General features: G+C 50.6%; 1 protein-coding gene across 9 annotated transcripts in view; it reads left to right on the forward strand.

Moving 5' to 3' along the window:
• The window catches only part of map2 (microtubule-associated protein 2), a 125,950-nt gene extending 108,435 nt beyond the window's left edge, over window positions 1-17,515 (forward strand). For 8 of the 9 annotated variants that reach the window (XM_071355222.1, XM_071355226.1, XM_071355225.1 and 5 more), the window contains 2 exons: window positions 3,706-3,818; window positions 7,590-17,515. In XM_071355222.1, coding sequence (XP_071211323.1) covers window positions 3,706-3,818; window positions 7,590-7,814 — 338 coding nt within the window. In that variant the 3' untranslated portion in view covers window positions 7,815-17,515. The remainder of the gene's footprint in view (window positions 1-3,705; window positions 3,819-7,589) is intronic. The other variant, XM_071355224.1, reaches the window with a different exon arrangement.
• The last annotated feature ends 490 nt before the right edge of the window (window positions 17,516-18,005 follow it).

The raw sequence follows: 18,005 nt of genomic DNA on the forward strand, positions 1-18,005 counted from the left end.
TCCAATGTGTCAAGTAATTATCTTTTTGTTTTCTCATGATTTGGTTGGGTTTAATTGTGTTGCTGTTGCTGTCCTGGGACTCTGTAGGGTCTGTTTGTGTTTGTGAACAGAGCCCCAGGACCCGCTTGCTAAGGGGACTCTTCTCTAGGTTAAGTGAAGGCTTTGTTATGGAAGGTTTGGGAACCGCTTCCTTTTAGGTGGTTGTAGAATATAACAGATATTTTCTGGATTTTGATAATTAGCGAGGGGTATTGGCGTATTGGCCTAATTCTACTCTGCAGGCATTGTTTGGTGTTTTACGTTGTACACGGAGGATGTCTCAATTTGGTGTTTGTTCCATTTTGTGAATTCTTGGTTGGTGAACGAACCCCAGCCCTCACAACCATAAAGGGCAGTGAGTTATTTAACTGATTCAATAATTTTTTGCCAGATCCTAATTGGGATGTCAAGTTTTATGTTCCTTTTGATGGCGTCGAGGACCCTTCTTGGCTTGTCTCTCAGATCGTTCACAGCTTTGTGTAAGTTACCTGTTGATTTTTAGACCGATGTAGGTTGAAGAGTTTTTTGTGTGCTCTAGGGCAACGGTGTCTAGGTGGAATTTGTATTTGTTGTCCTGGTAACTTTACGTTTTTTGGAACACCATTATTTTTGTCTTACTGAGATTTACTGTCAGGGCGCAGGTCTGACTAGGTACTAGGTACTTCTGTGGGCCCTTGGTTGGGGACAGAAGCATGAGATCATCAGCAAACAGTAGACATTTAACTTCAGATTCTAGTAGGGTGAAGCCGGGTGCTACAGACTGTTCTAGTGCCCTCGCAAATTCATTGATATATATGTTAAAGAGGGCGGGGCTCTATGGAAAGAAATGTGTGTTTTTTGCCTATTTTAAGAGCACACTTGTTGTTTGTGTACATGGATTTTATAATGTTGTATGTCATTCCCCCAACACCGCTTTCCATCAATTTGTTTAGCAGACCCTCATGCCAAATTGAGTCATAAGCTTTTTTGAAATCAACAAAGCATGAGAAGATTTTGCCTTTGTTTTGGTTTGTTTGTTTGTCATTTAGGGTGTGCATGGTGAATACGTGGTCTGTCATATATAGTCATTTGGTAAAAAGCCAATTTGACATTTGCTCAGTACATTGTTTTCACTGAGGAAATCAGTGGCGGTCAGTGCCGTTTAAGATGAGGCAGGACGATTCTTTTTTTCTCATGAGCATGGCCTTATTTCTATTACAGCATATTGGATGATTGTCATTCATATTCCATTCACCCAGTTCAATGTAACATCGATAGGTTTAAGCTACTACATGATACTCACATTTTCCCTAAACCCATCATGAGGTTGCTACAACCTAGCCTATGAATGAAAGTTTACAACGTACACAGGCCGAGAGGAAAATGTTAGTGACACGTTCAATACCGCCTTGCAAACTCTTGCCTGCATCTAGCTGATCTAGGGTGTAATCATAGTCCAACATTTGCAAACGAGAGTTTCTATTTGTGACAAATCATGTTTATCCCTGTTTTGTTCTGTTTGCTTCTGTTTAAGAAACATTTTACAACAGAATAGGCAGAATAAATACACCCCTGATAAAACGTAAACACACTGTTCACTTTCCTAGCAGCCATGTTGTATTCCTTCTTGCATCAATGCGCTTTCCTCCTCTCACCTTTTCCCTTCGCTTGTGGACTTCAGTGCACAACACATCAGCTGTATGTGACCATGCGAAAAAACCTTTCCAAGCCAAACCATTACATAACCGCTAGACATAGCCTACATCGTTGTCACCATATATGCTAAAGTAATGTCATAGTCTACATAGCTAATAGAACCTGTATCATTTACGTCTGTAGCCATGAAGTGCTTTGAAAGGCTGGTCATGGCTCACATCAACACCATTATCCCAGAAACCCTAGATCCACTCCAATTTGCATACCATCCCAACAGATCCACAGATTATGCAATCTCTGTTGCACTCCACACTGCCCTTTCCCACCTGGACAAAAGGAACACCTATGTGAGAATCCTATTCATTGACTACAGTTCAGCGTAGTCATAGTGCCCTCACCATAGTGCCCTCAAAGCTCATCAATAAGCTAAGGACCCTGGGACTAAACACCTCCCTCTGCAACTCGATCCTTGACTTCCTGACAGGCCGCCCCCAGGTGGTAAGGGTAGGTAACAACACATCCGCCACGCTGATCCTCAACACATGGGCCCCTCAGGGGTGCGTGCTCAGTCCCCTCCTGTACTCCCTGTTCACTCATGACTGCATGGCCAGGCACAACTCCAACACCATCATTAAGTTTGCCGATGACAACAGTGGTAGGCCTAATCACCGACAACGACGAGACAGCCTACAGGGAGGAGGTCAGAGACCTGGCCGTGTGGTGCCAGGACAACATCCTCTCCCTCAACGTGATCAAGACAAAGGAGATGATTGTGGACTACAGGAAAAAGAGGACCAAGCACGCCCCGTTCTCATCGACGGGGCTGTAGTGGAGCAGGTTGAGAACGTCAAGTTCCTTGGTGTCCACATCACCAACAAACTAACATGGTCCAAGCACACCAAGACAGTCGTGTATAGGGCACGACAAAACCTATTCCCCCTCTGGAGACTGAAAAGATTTGCATAGGTCCTCAGATCCTCAAAAGGTTCTACAGCTGCACCATCGAGAGCATCCTGACTGGTTGCATCACTGCCTGGTATGGCAACTGCTTGGCCTCCGATCGAAAGGCACTACAGAGGGTAGTGCATACTTCCCAGTACATCACTGGGGCAAAGTCCTGCCATCCAGGACCTCTATACCAGGCGGTGTCAGAGGAAGGCCCAAAAATTGTCAGAGACTAGTCAAAGACCACCCTAGTCAGGAGCGCCAAGTCGAGGTCCAAAAGGCTTCTAAACAGCTTTTACCCCAAGCCATAAGACTCCTGAACATCTAATCAAATGGCTACCCAGACTATTTACACCGCTGCTACTCGCTGTTGTTATCCATGAATAGTCACTTTAATAACTCTACCTACATGTACATATTACCTCAATTACCTCAACTAACCGGTGCCCCCACACATTGACTATGTATCGGTACCCCCCTGTATATAGTCTCGCTAATTTTTTTTACTGCTGCTCTTTAATTACTTGTTACTTTTATTTCTTATTCATATTTTTTTTAACTGCATTGTTGATTAGGGGCTCGTAGGAAAACATTTCACTGTAAGGTACATCTGTTGTATTCGGGCGCATGTGACTAATACAATTTGATTTGATTTGTTTTACACCTGGTAGTTTGGTGGATGGGACTACCAGCTCTCTGTAACCTAGAGGGCAACAAATGGTCCGTCTTCTCTATACAATGTGTCTTGTAGGATGACAATGTCTGTATTTCCCTGTGTCCTAGTTAACCCATAGAGGTAGTGATCGATTTCCAAAGCACCTTTTCAATTACATTATCAAGTGATATATCAGCAGGGTATGGACCCCAGGAAGACTGTAATCATGGCAACAGCTAATGGGGATCCTGATAAGGACTAAGGGTCTCGTCTGTCTTTTCATCGGTTTGACTAATTATCGATGATAAAGTATAATGATTTATGGGAACACCTCTCTCTTTCTCTCTCTCCATCTTACCCTTCCTTGTCTTCTTGGCTCTCTCTCCCCTTCCCTCTGTCCCCCTTCTCCATCTCTCCATCTGCTCCACTAGGGGGAGGTAACGTGCGCATAGAAAGTGTGAAGCTGGACTTCAAAGACAAGGCCCAGCCCAAGGTGGGTTCCCTGGATAATGCACACCACACCCCTGGTGGAGGCCTCATTATGGTAAGTCCCATCATACTGTAACCTCATCACAACGAAGATTGGTTGAGTCCCAAATGGCACCCTATTCCTTTATAGGGCCCGATGTGCTCTGGTCAAAAGTAGTGCTCGATAAAGGCAATAAGGTCCCATTTGGGACGCACCACTGATCAGTCGGACATCAGTCTCAAACAGTCTCCTCCAAGGTTAGCACCACTCGAACCCTCCATATGACATCTGTGTGTGTGTGTGGGTATCCCTCACATGTGTGTGTGCATCGGTGTGTGTATTCCCAACCTGTGCGTGTGCATATCCCTAACCTGTGTGTGTGTGCATATCCCCAACCTGTGTGTTTGTGCTTATCCCCAACCTTTGTGTGTGTGTGTATCCCCAACCTCTGTGTTTGTGCTTATCCCCAACCTTTGTGTGTGTGCGTATCCCCAACCTTTGTGTGTGTGCGTATCCCCAACCTTTATGTGTGTGTGTATCCCCAACCTCTGTGTTTGTGCTTATCCCCAACCTTTATGTGTGTGTGTATCCCCAACCTCTGTGTTTGTGCTTATCCCCAACCTCTGTGTTTGTGCGTATCCCCAACCTTTATGTGTGTGTGTATCCCCAACCTTTGTGTGTGTGCGTATCCCCAACCTTTGTGTGTGTGCATATCCCCAACCTTTGTGTGTGTGCATATCCCCAACCTCTGTGTTTGTGCTTATCCCCAACCTTTGTGTGTGTGCGTATCCCCAACCTTTGTGTGTGTGCGTATCCCCAACCTTTATGTGTGTGTGTATCCCCAACCTCTGTGTTTGTGCTTATCCCCAACCTCTGTGTTTGTGCTTATCCCCAACCTTTGTGTGTGTGCATAACCCCAACCTTTGTGTTTGTGCTTATCCCCAACCTTTGTGTGTGTGCTTATCCCCAACCTTTGTGTTTGTGCTTATCCCCAACCTTTGTGTGTGTGCGTATCCCCAACCTTTATGTGTGTGTGTATCCCCAACCTATGTGTTTGTGCTTATCCCGAACCTTTATGTGTGTGTGTATCCCCAACCTCTGTGTTTGTGCTTATCCCCAACCTGTGTGTGTGTGCGTATCCCCAACCTGTGTGTGTGTGTGTATCCCCAACCTCTGTGTGTGTGCTTATCCCCAACCTTTATGTGTGTGTGTATCCCCAACCTCTGTGTTTGTGCTTATCCCCAACCTTTGTGTGTTTGCGTATCCCCAACCTTTATGTGTGTGTGTATCCCCAACCTCTGTGTTTGTGCTTATCCCCAACCTTTATGTGTGTGTGTATCCCCAACCTTTGTGTGTGTGCGTATCCCCAACCTGTGTGTGTGTGCGTATCCCCAACCTTTGTGTGTGTGCATATCCCCAACCTTTGTGTGTGTGCTTATCCCCAACCTTTGTGTGTGTGCATATCCCCAACCTTTGTGTGTGTGCGTATCCCCAACCTTTGTGTGTGTGCTTATCCCAAACCTTTGTGTGTGTGCATATCCCCAACCTTTGTGTGTGTGCATATCCCCAACCTGTGTGTGTGCGCGTATCCCCAACCTCTGTGTTTGTGCTTATCCCCAACCTTTGTGTGTGTGCGTATCCCCTACCTTTGTGTGTGTGCGTATCCCCAACCTGTGTGTTTGTGCTTATCCCCAACCTTTGTGTGTGTGCGTATCCCCAACCTTTGTGTGTGTGCGTATCCCCAACCTGTGTGTTTGTGCTTATCCCCAACCTCTGTGTTTGTGCTTATCCCCAACCTTTGTGTGTGTGCGTATCCCCAACCTTTGTGTGTGTGCATATCCCCAACCTGTGTGTTTGTGCTTATCCCCAACCTTTGTGTGTGTGCGTATCCCCAACCTTTGTGTGTGTGCGTATCCCCAACCTTTGTGTGTGTGCGTATCCCCAACCTGTGTGTGCGCGTATCCCCAACCTGTGTGTGTGTGCGTATCCCCAACCTGTGTGTGTGTGCGTATCCCCAACCTGTGTGTGCGCGTATCCCCAACCTTTGTGTGTGTGCGTATCCCCAACCTTTGTGTGTGTGCGTATCCCCAACCTTTGTGTGTGTGCTTATCCCCAACCTTTGTGTGTGTGCGTATCCCCAACCTTTGTGTGTGTGCATATCCCCAACCTTTGTGTGTGTGCATATCCCCAACCTGTGTGTGTGCGCGTATCCCCAACATCTGTGTTTGTGCTTATCCCCAACCTTTGTGTGTGTGCGTATCCCCAACCTTTGTGTGTGTGCGTATCCCCAACCTTTGTGTGTGTGCGTATCTCCAACCTGTGTGTATGCATATCCCCAACCTGTGTGTTTGTGCTTATCCCCAACCTTTGTGTGTTTGCGTATCCCCAACCTTTATGTGTGTGTGTATCCCCAACCTCTGTGTTTGTGCTTATCCCCAACCTTTATGTGTGTGTGTATCCCCAACCTTTGTGTGTGTGCGTATCCCCAACCTGTGTGTGTGTGCGTATCCCCAACCTTTGTGTGTGTGCATATCCCCAACCTTTGTGTGTGTGCTTATCCCCAACCTTTGTGTGTGTGCGTATCCCCAACCTTTGTGTGTGTGCATATCCCCAACCTTTGTGTGTGTGCGTATCCCCAACCTTTGTGTGTGTGCTTATCCCCAACCTTTGTGTGTGTGCGTATCCCCAACCTTTGTGTGTGTGCATATCCCCAACCTTTGTGTGTGTGCATATCCCCAACCTGTGTGTGTGCGCGTATCCCCAACCTCTGTGTTTGTGCTTATCCCCAACCTTTGTGTGTGTGCGTATCCCCAACCTTTGTGTGTGTGCGTATCCCCAACCTGTGTGTTTGTGCTTATCCCCAACCTTTGTGTGTGTGCGTATCCCCAACCTTTGTGTGTGTGCGTATCCCCAACCTGTGTGTTTGTGCTTATCCCCAACCTCTGTGTTTGTGCTTATCCCCAACCTTTGTGTGTGTGCGTATCCCCAACCTTTGTGTGTGTGCATATCCCCAACCTGTGTGTTTGTGCTTATCCCCAACCTTTGTGTGTGTGCGTATCCCCAACCTTTGTGTGTGTGCGTATCCCCAACCTTTGTGTGTGTGCGTATCCCCAACCTGTGTGTGCGCGTATCCCCAACCTGTGTGTGTGTGCGTATCCCCAACCTGTGTGTGTGTGCGTATCCCCAACCTGTGTGTGCGCGTATCCCCAACCTTTGTGTGTGCATATCCCCAACCTTTGTGTGTGTGCGTATCCCCAACCTTTGTGTGTGTGCTTATCCCCAACCTTTGTGTGTGTGCGTATCCCCAACCTTTGTGTGTGTGCATATCCCCAACCTTTGTGTGTGTGCATATCCCCAACCTGTGTGTGTGCGCGTATCCCCAACCTCTGTGTTTGTGCTTATCCCCAACCTTTGTGTGTGTGCGTATCCCCAACCTTTGTGTGTGTGCGTATCCCCAACCTTTGTGTGTGTGCGTATCTCCAACCTGTGTGTGTGTGCATATCCCCAACCTGTGTGTTTGTGCTTATCCCCAACCTTTGTGTGTGTGCGTATCCCCAACCTTTGTGTGTGTGCGTATCCCCAACCTTTGTGTGTGTGCGTATCCCCAACCTGTGTGTGCGCGTATCCCCAACCTGTGTGTGTGTGTGCGTATCCCCAACCTGTGTGTGCGCGTATCCCCAACCTGTGTGTGTGTGCATGCATGCGCATGTGTGCGTATCCTTCACCTGTGTGTATGTGTCTGTGTGTGTGTGTGTGTGTGTGTGTGTGTGTGTGTGTGTGCGTGTGTGCGTGCGTGCGTGCGTGCGTGTACCTCCCGTCTATCTCAATTACCCTAACTCCTTGTAGATCGAAAGCCACAAGCTGTTGTTCCGTGACACGGCCAAGGCCCGGGTGGACCACGGGGCGGAGATCATCATGACCCAGTCACCGGTAACGGGCATGTCAGGGATGCTGTCCCCCCACCGCCACAGCCACCTGTCCTCCTCCGACAGCATCAACTTGCTGGAGTCTCCACAGCTAGCCACTCTGGCTGACGATGTCACCGCTTCCCTGACCATGCAGGGTTTGTGAGCGCCTTGACAACCTCTGCCCGGGCACTGGATCTTTTGACCACCACCCTGCCTCCAGTCAATCCCAGCCCAGATATCCAGGCACCCAGACACCCCAGGCACCGGACACCTTCACCCTTCCTCCAGCCACCATATCCCCAAGGTCTGGACCCCCCTCACCCCGTCCTGCCTCCAGTTTCACTCCAGTCCACCCCAGCCCCGGACACCTTCCCCCTGCCTACAGTCTCCCTCCAGTCCACCCCAGCCCTGAACACCTCCCCCTGCCTACAGTCTCCCTCCAGTTCACCCCAGCCCTGAACACCTCCCCCCTGCCTACAGTCTCCCTCCAGTTCACCCCAGCCCTGAACACCTCCCCCCTGCCTACAGTCTCCCTCCAGTTCACCCCACCCTGAACATCTCCCCCTGCCTACAGTCTCCCTCCAGTTCACCCCAGCCCTGAACACCTCCCCCCTGTCTACAGTCTCCCTCCAGTCCACCCCAGCCCTGAACACCTCCCCCCTGCCTCCAGTCTCCCTCCAGTTCACCCCAGCCCTGAACACCTTTCCCCTGCCTACAGTCTCCCTCCAGTCCTCCCCAGCCCTGAACACCTTCCCCCTGCCTACAGTCTCCCTCCAGTTCACCCCAGCCCTGAACACCTCCCCCCTGCCTACAGTCTCCCTCCAGTTCACCCCAGCCCTGAACACCTCCCCCTGCCTACAGTCTCCCTCCAGTTCACCCCAGCCCTGAACACCTCCCCCTGCCTACAGTCTCCCTCCAGTTCACCCCAGCCCTGAACACCTCCCCCTGCCTACAGTCTCCCTCCAGTTCACCCCAGCCCTGAACACCTCCCCCTGCCTACAGTCTCCCTCCAGTTCACCCCAGCCCTGAACACCTCCCCCTGCCTACAGTCTCCCTCCAGTTCACCCCAGCCCTGAACACCTCCCCCTGCCTACAGTCTACCTCCAGTTCACCCCAGCCCTGAACACCTCCCCCTGCCTACAGTCTCCCTCCAGTTCACCCCAGCCCTGAACACCTCCCCCCTGCCTACAGTCTCCCTCCAGTTCACCCCAGCCCTGAACACCTCCCCCTGCCTACAGTCTCCCTCCAGTTCACCCCAGCCCTGAACACCTCCCCCCTGCCTACAGTCTCCCTCCAGTTCACCCCAGCCCTGAACACCTCCCCCTGCCTACAGTCTCCCTCCAGTTCACCCCAGCCCTGAACACCTCCCCCTGCCTACAGTCTCCCTCCAGTTCACCCCAGCCCTGAACACCTCCCCCTGCCTACAGTCTCCCTCCAGTTCACCCCAGCCCTGAACACCTCCCCCTGCCTACAGTTTCCCTCCAGTTCACCCCAGCCCTGAACACCTCCCCCTGCCTACAGTCTCCCTCCAGTTCACCCCAGCCCTGAACACCTCCCCCTGCCTACAGTCTCCCTCCAGTTCACCCCAGCCCTGAACACCTCCCCCTGCCTACAGTCTCCCTCCAGTTCACCCCAGCCCTGAACACCTCCCCCCTGCCTACAGTCTCCCTCCAGTTCACCCCAGCCCTGAACACCTCCCCCTGCCTACAGTCTCCCTCCAGTTCACCCCAGCCCTGAACACCTCCCCCTGCCTACAGTCTCCCTCCAGTTCACCCCAGCCCTGAACACCTCCCCCCTGCCTACAGTCTCCCTCCAGTTCACCCCAGCCCTGAATACCTTCCCCCTGCCTACAGTCTCCCTCCAGTCCACCCCAGCCCTGAACACCTCCCCCCTGCCTACAGTCTCCCTCCAGTTCACCCCAGCCCTGAACACCTTCCCCCTGCCTACAGTCTCCCTCCAGTTCACCCCAGCCCTGAACATCGTCCCCCTGCCTACAGTCTCCTTCCAGTTCACCCCAGCCCTGAATACCTCCCCCCTGCCTACAGTCTCCCTCCAGTTCACCCCAGCCCTGAACACCTCCCCCCTGCCTACAGTCTCTTTCCAGTTCACCCCAGCCCTGAACACCTTCCCCCTGCCTACAGTCTCTTTCCAGTTCACCCCAGCCCTGAACACCTTCCCCCTGCCTACAGTCTCCTTCCAGTCCACCCCAGCCCTGAACACCTTCCCCCTGCCTACAGTCTCCTTCCAGTTCACCTCAGCCCTGAACACCCCACCCCCCCTGCCTACAGTCTCCCTCCAGTTCACCCCAGCCCCGAACACCTCCCCCCTGCCTACAGTCTCCTTCCAGTCCACCCCAAACCTGAACACCTTCCCCCTGCCTACAGTCTCCTTCCAGTTCACCCCAGCCCTGAACACCTCCCGCCTGCCTACAGTCTCCCTCCAGTTCACCCCAGCCCTGAACACCTCCCCCCTGCCTACAGTCTCCTTCCTGTTCACCCCAGCCCTGAACACCTCCCCCTGCCTACAGTCTCCTTCCAGTTCACCCCAGCCCTGAACACCTCCCCCCTGCCTACAGTCTCCTTCCAGTTCACCCCAGCCCTGAACACCTTCCCCCTGCCTACAGTCTCCCTCCAGTTCACCCCAGCCCTGAACACCTCCCCCCTGCCTACAGTCTCCTTCCAGTTCACCCCAGCCCTGAACACCTTCCCCCTGCCTACAGTCTCCCTCCAGTTCACCCCAGCCCTGAACACCTCCCCCTGCCTACAGTCTCCCTCCAGTTCACCCCAGCCCTGAACACCTCCCCCTGCCTACAGTCTCCCTCCAGTTCACCCCAGCCCTGAACACCTCCCCCTGCCTACAGTCTCCCTCCAGTTCACCCCAGCCCTGAACACCTCCCCCCTGCCTACAGTCTCCCTCCAGTTCACCCCAGCCCTGAACACCTCCCCCTGCCTACAGTCTCCCTCCAGTTCACCCCAGCCCTGAACACCTCCCCCTGCCTACAGTCTCCCTCCAGTTCACCCCAGCCCTGAACACCTCCCCCTGCCTACAGTCTCCCTCCAGTTCACCCCAGCCCTGAACACCTCCCCCCTGCCTACAGTCTCCCTCCAGTTCACCCCAGCCCTGAATACCTTCCCCCTGCCTACAGTCTCCCTCCAGTCCACCCCAGCCCTGAACACCTCCCCCCTGCCTACAGTCTCCCTCCAGTTCACCCCAGCCCTGAACACCTTCCCCCTGCCTACAGTCTCCCTCCAGTTCACCCCAGCCCTGAACATCGTCCCCCTGCCTACAGTCTCCTTCCAGTTCACCCCAGCCCTGAATACCTCCCCCCTGCCTACAGTCTCCCTCCAGTTCACCCCAGCCCTGAACACCTCCCCCCTGCCTACAGTCTCTTTCCAGTTCACCCCAGCCCTGAACACCTTCCCCCTGCCTACAGTCTCTTTCCAGTTCACCCCAGCCCTGAACACCTTCCCCCTGCCTACAGTCTCCTTCCAGTCCACCCCAGCCCTGAACACCTTCCCCCTGCCTACAGTCTCCTTCCAGTTCACCTCAGCCCTGAACACCCCCCCCCCCCCCTGCCTACAGTCTCCCTCCAGTTCACCCCAGCCCTGAACACCTCCCCCTGCCTACAGTCTCCCTCCAGTTCACCCCAGCCCTGAACACCTCCCCCCTGCCTACAGTCTCCCTCCAGTTCACCCCAGCCCTGAACACCTCCCCCCTGCCTACAGTCTCCCTCCAGTCCACCCCAGCCCTGAACACCTCCCCCCTGCCTACAGTCTCCCTCCAGTTCACCCCAGCCCTGAACACCTTCCCCCTGCCTACAGTCTCCCTCCAGTTCACCCCAGCCCTGAACATCGTCCCCCTGCCTACAGTCTCCTTCCAGTTCACCCCAGCCCTGAACACCTCCCCCCTGCCTACAGTCTCCCTCCAGTTCACCCCAGCCCTGAACACCTCCCCCCTGCCTACAGTCTCCCTCCAGTTCACCCCAGCCCTGAACATCTTCCCCCTGCCTACAGTCTCTTTCCAGTTCACCCCAGCCCTGAACACCTCCCCCCTGCCTACAGTCTCCTTCCAGTCCACCCCAGCCCTGAACACCTTCCCCCTGCCTACAGTCTCCTTCCAGTTCACCCCAGCCCTGAACACCCCCCCCCTGCCTACAGTCTCCCTCCAGTTCACCCCAGCCCTGAACACCTTCCCCCTGCCTACAGTCTCCTTCCAGTCCACCCCAAACCTGAACACCTTCCCCCTGCCTACAGTCTCCTTCCAGTTCACCCCAGCCCTGAACACCTCCCCCTGCCTACAGTCTCCCTCCAGTTCACCCCAGCCCTGAACACCTCCCCCTGCCTACAGTCTCCCTCCAGTTCACCCCAGCCCTGAACACCTCCCCCTGCCTACAGTCTCCCTCCAGTTCACCCCAGCCCTGAACACCTCCCCCCTGCCTACAGTCTCCCTCCAGTTCACCCCAGCCCTGAACACCTCCCCCTGCCTACAGTCTCCCTCCAGTTCACCCCAGCCCTGAACACCTCCCCCTGCCTACAGTCTCCCTCCAGTTCACCCCAGCCCTGAACACCTCCCCCCTGCCTACAGTCTCCCTCCAGTTCACCCCAGCCCTGAATACCTTCCCCCTGCCTACAGTCTCCCTCCAGTCCACCCCAGCCCTGAACACCTCCCCCCTGCCTACAGTCTCCCTCCAGTTCACCCCAGCCCTGAACACCTTCCCCCTGCCTACAGTCTCCCTCCAGTTCACCCCAGCCCTGAACATCTTCCCCCTGCCTACAGTCTCCTTCCAGTTCACCCCAGCCCTGAACACCTCCCCCCTGCCTACAGTCTCCCTCCAGTTCACCCCAGCCCTGAACACCTCCCCCCTGCCTACAGTCTCTTTCCAGTTCACCCCAGCCCTGAACACCTTCCCCCTGCCTACAGTCTCTTTCCAGTTCACCCCAGCCCTGAACACCTTCCCCCTGCCTACAGTCTCCTTCCAGTCCACCCCAGCCCTGAACACCTTCCCCCTGCCTACAGTCTCCTTCCAGTTCACCCCAGCCCTGAACACCCCCCCCCCCTGCCTACAGTCTCCCTCCAGTTCACCCCAGCCCTGAACACCTCCCCCCTGCCTACAGTCTCCTTCCAGTTCACCCCAGCCCTGAACACCTCCCCCCTGCTTACAGTCTCCCTCCAGTTCACCCCAGCCCTGAACACCTCCCCCCTGCCTACAGTCTCCCTCCAGTTCACCCCAGCCCTGAACACCTTCCCCCTGCCTACAGTCTCCCTCCAGTTCACCCCAGCCCTGAACACCTTCCCCCTGCCTACAGTCTCCCTCCAGTTCACCCCAGCCCTGAACACCTCCCCCCTGCCTACAGTCTCCCTCCAGTTCACCCCAGCCCTGAACACCTTCCCCCTGCCTACAGTCTCCCTCCAGTTCACCCCAGCCCTGAACACCTCCCCCCTGCCCACAGTCTCCCTCCAGTTCACCCCAGCCCTGAACACCTCCCCCTGCCTACAGTCTCCCTCCAGTCCACCCCAGCCCTGAACACCTCCCCCCTGCCTACAGTCTCCCTCCAGTCCACCCCAGCCCTGGACGCTTTCCCCTGTCTCCAGACGACTAATCCCAGACTCCTGACACCCTCAACTTGCTTCCAGTTTAACCTGACCCCAAGCCTCGAACTCCCTCACTTTCCTCTAGTCCACCCCAGGCTCCACACCCAGCCTTCAATTTCCCACAAGTCCACCTCCAGCCTCGGGTACCGAACAGCCCACCCTGCCTCAACCTCACCCTGCCTCAACCCCACTCTGCTTCTAGACCACTCTGCCTCTAGTCCACTCTGCCTGTAGACTGCTCAGCCCTCCAGACACCTTCCCTTTGCCTCCACTCAGTCTCTACTCTTCCTGCTAGTCCATCCCTGACACCCTTACCACACCCTGCCTCCCGTCCATCCTAGGCCCTGGACACCCTCATCCCACCCGACCTCCAGTCCACCCTAGACTCCCTCACCCTGTCCCAGGCCTCAGACTTCCTCAACCCTGCTACTCATCAACCCCAGCCCAGACACTCAGACACCACCATCCTGCAGCAGCCTCATATCCGCCGCCCGATGGAGCTGCCTACCCTGCCCTATGTCAACAAGATAAATGAAGATACAACAACAACAACCCTGAGGGAACTACAGAATATTTAGAAAGTACTTTTGGTCCATTTTTGTTGATATTTCCATTCCAAGTACCTGTATTTGGTGTATTGTTTTTATTTATGCTGCATATAGATAGATAGGTATATAAATAGTTAGATGGTGTCGAAGCACTGACCCCAAATCAGCTTTAGCAAAATAATCGGGGTAAGGGCCAGGTATAGGGTGGGGTGGTCTCTGTTCAGTGCTTAGAAGCAGCTTTTTCTTGCCACAGGTAGAAAGTCACGTGGCCATACCCATACAATACCCGTGCCATCTCGCCAACACGTCTTGTTTTTCTCAGTAAAGTGAATGGATACCAAACTCAACATTCACCATACATCAAGCATCCTTGAGGCAAATCATGCTTGTCCAACATCCAATCTATAATAAATATATAAACAACTATATATATATATAGTACCAGTCAAAAGTTTGGACACATCTATTCATTCATTTTTTTGTACTATTTTCTACATTGTAGAATAATAGTGAAGACATCAAAATGTTGAAATAACACATATAGAATCTTTTGGCATTCTCTTAACCAGCTTCATGAGATAGTCACCTGGAATGCATTTCAATTAACAGGTGTGCCTTGTTAAAAGTTAATTTGTGGAATTTCTTTCCTTCTTAATGTGTTTGTGTTGTGACAAGACAGGGGTGGCAAAAGACCAAGTCCATATTATGTCAAGAACAGCTCAAATAAGCAAAGAGAAATGACAGTCCATCATTACTTTAAGACATGAAGGTCAGTCAATCCAGAAAATGTCAAGAACTTTGAAAGTTTCTTGAAGTGCAGTCGCAAAAACCATCAAGCGCTATGATGAAACTGGCTCTAACAAGGACCGCCACAGGAAAGGAAGACCCAGAGTTACCTCTGCTGCAGAGTTCATTAGAGTTACCAGCCTCGGAAATTGCAGCCCAAATAAATGTTTCAGAGTTCAAGTAACTGATACATCTCAACATCTACTGTTCAGAGTAGACTGTGTGAATCAGGCCTTCATGGTTGAATTGCTTTAGAGAAACCTCTACTAAAGGACAACATTAAGAAGAAAATACTTGCTTGGGCCAAGAAACATGAGCAATGAACATTAGACTGGTGGAAATCTGTCCTTTGTCCTGATGAATCCAAATTTTTGATTTTTTGTCTTTGTGAGACATGGCAATAGGTAAACGGATGATCTCCATGTGTTTGGTTCCCACAGTAAAGCATGGAGGAGGTGGTGTGATGGTGTGGTGGTGCTTTGCTGGTGACACTGTCAGTGATTTATTTACAATTGAGATGAACGGATGATCTCCATGTGTGTGGTTCCCACCGTAAAGCATGGAGGAGGAGGTGTGATGGTGTGGGTGTGCTTTGCTGGTGACACTGTCTGTATATTAATTTACAATTGAAGGCACACTTAACCAGCATGGCTACCACAACATTCTGCAGCGATACTCCATCCCATCTGGTTTGAGTAGGTGAAGGGATGATCTCCATGTGTGTGGTTCCCACCGTAAAGCATGGAGGAGGAGGTGTGATGGTGTGGGGGTGCTTTGCTGGTGACACTGTCTGTGATTTATTTACAATTGAAGGCACACTTAACCAGCATGGCTACCACAGCATTCTGCAGCAATACTCCATCCCATCTGGTTTGTGCTTAGTGGGACTATCATTTGTCTTTCAACAGGACAATGACCCAAAACACACCTCCATGCTGTGTAAGGGCAATTTGACCAAGAAGGATGAGACGGTTTGGGATGAGTTTGACTGCAGAGTGAAGGAAAGGCAGCCAACAAGTGCTCAGCATATGTAGGTACTCCTTCAAGACTGTTGGAAAAGCATTCCAGGTGAATCTGGTTGAGAGAATGCCAAGAGTGTGCAAAGCTGTCATTAAGGCAAAGGGTGGCTACTTTGAAGAATCTAAAATCTAAAATATATTTTGATTTGTTTAACACTTTTTTGGTTACTACGTGATTCCATATGTGTTATTTCATAGTTTTGATGTCTTCACTATTATTCTAACATGTAGAAAATAGTTTAAAAAAAAGAAAAACTTGAATGAGTAGGCATGTCCAAACTTTTGACTGGTACTGTATATATATATATATATATATATGCCAGCTCTTTGTCAGCAACAACATCTCTTCAAAAAACTATTTTAAAAAGTCCTCTAAGTATAACTTATACCTGTACAATTGCATTACTGCAAGCACTAGATAATGGTATGATGAGCATGTATCAATTCTAGTTATGGAAAGAGGCTATTTTCTATTTCAAATAAAACGATTTGAGTAAGTTATTTACTGAATCATTGGATAAAGATATGAACACTTCTTCATGTTTTTGTAGATATTAGTTGACTAGTATGTTATGTTTGTTGAAGTTGACTTCAGACAACTGTGCTGATATTGTTAAGAAGTGCATTTTTCAGGCCTGCAATAGAGTACTAAAGGCCCTGTGCCAGACTAGCTACCTGTCCAGGGGGTGTACTTGTACATCAAGCTGCCTCACACTACAGAAACAGGAGTTAGGCTCCTGCCCATATGGGCCATTCTGGCTCGAACAAGGCTTATTTTACTTACAGAGTATTAAATGTACCCTAATTATTTTACTTAACTATCTATCACCTTGTCCGAAGAGCCCGTGGATTTCGATGATAAAGAGTCAGGTTACAATCAAGATATTTTTATAGTTGAATCATTCCAAGTTGCAGCAGCACATACTTCAGTAGCACAACACATTAGGCTACATCTCCATTACTTCACTTCTCTGTCACTCACACATCTCTCCCGTGAATCCTCCTCACACGCAGGTGAGTCTGGGAAGGGTAGTTTCATATTAAGAGTCCAAACATAAACTCTCAATGGCAATGGCAATGCCATAATACAATTCTCAGATACACATTACATATTTCTGATTATAAAATATATTTTACTTACAGAGTACTAAATAATGCTACTCTCAAGAGTTCTCTCTGGGAGTTTTTCTTCTAGAAGGCTGGTTTGCCAGTCCTGGTTAAGTTTAAGAGGATGCTGCAGTGATTCTCATCTCACAAATCTCAGTTCAAAAGAAACTTTGATGTAGCTGAAAGCTCACAGAAGCTGTGATCACGATCCATTCACTAATGCTAGCTACAGTAGGCATTGGATGGCTGTAAGATATTTTAGTCCATAGTGTTTGATGAACACCCCAAGGCTCTTAGAGCAGGCTGAGAATGCACTCAAGAGGGCTTGCAGTTGTCTGAACCATATTGTGAATGAAACTATGACTATTATTTAAATATTCAATTTAGGAAGCAGCTGTGGAACTCTGGTCCCTGTATCCTTGCAGTTCACTTCTAGATGCTAGGTTTGTTTTGTGTAAAACATTTAGGGTGGGGAAATAAAGTGGGAAAATGCATTAAAAAATACATTTCATATAAACAAACTTTTAAAAAAGGAACTCAACAAATCATGTTGCATCTGTTTGATAAAGTGTTACGGTGTATTTTTTCTGTTGCCATTGTGGTATTTAGCCCTCCTTCCTCTCCTAGTATTCCTGATGTTTGTTTGCTTCTGTGTACTTTCTGCGTCCCCCTATCTCCTATCCTCTGCCCCAACCAAAAGCAACTGTTAATGTCATTAAAATTAGATGTACGCAGTTTTTTCTCCTGTTGATAAGGTACTAATAAAAAAATGCTCTTAACAATTAATGACAATAAAAAAACTATGAAGAACACTCTCGTTTTGAGTATTTCCAAACTTTGCTGAACTTATAGTTACCACCAATGTTATTATAGTAAACTAAAACTGAAACAAAAACTAATCATGAAAAACAATTTGAGTCATGTCTTTGGTCATGTTTGCGTGGGTCAAACAAAAACACCCTAATGACTGGTTGACAAAGCCTCCCACAATGCAGGCGATGGCTGCAGGACGAAGTTGGTGAAGAGCAGCTGCAGAAACTTGCAGTTGACTGCAGACAAAACGTCATGACTTTTGATCACGCTTTTTTGTAAAGTTCATTCAGTCTACCTGTTTTTTATCTCCAGAATGCAACAAACTTTGAAAGGGTCCACCGACTTGACAAAAATGATCCGCACGAATGTGTCCATTGAGATGAGCAGATGCAAGACTCCTATCCCACATTCACACATAATATCTGCGCATGTGCACGGGTGCGCTTCATGCTGCTACAACATGGTAGCTACGGGACCAAAACAGTGGAG

This window comes from Salvelinus alpinus, chromosome 20 (genome assembly GCF_045679555.1).
Source record: "Salvelinus alpinus chromosome 20, SLU_Salpinus.1, whole genome shotgun sequence".
NCBI lineage: Eukaryota > Metazoa > Chordata > Actinopteri > Salmoniformes > Salmonidae > Salvelinus > Salvelinus alpinus.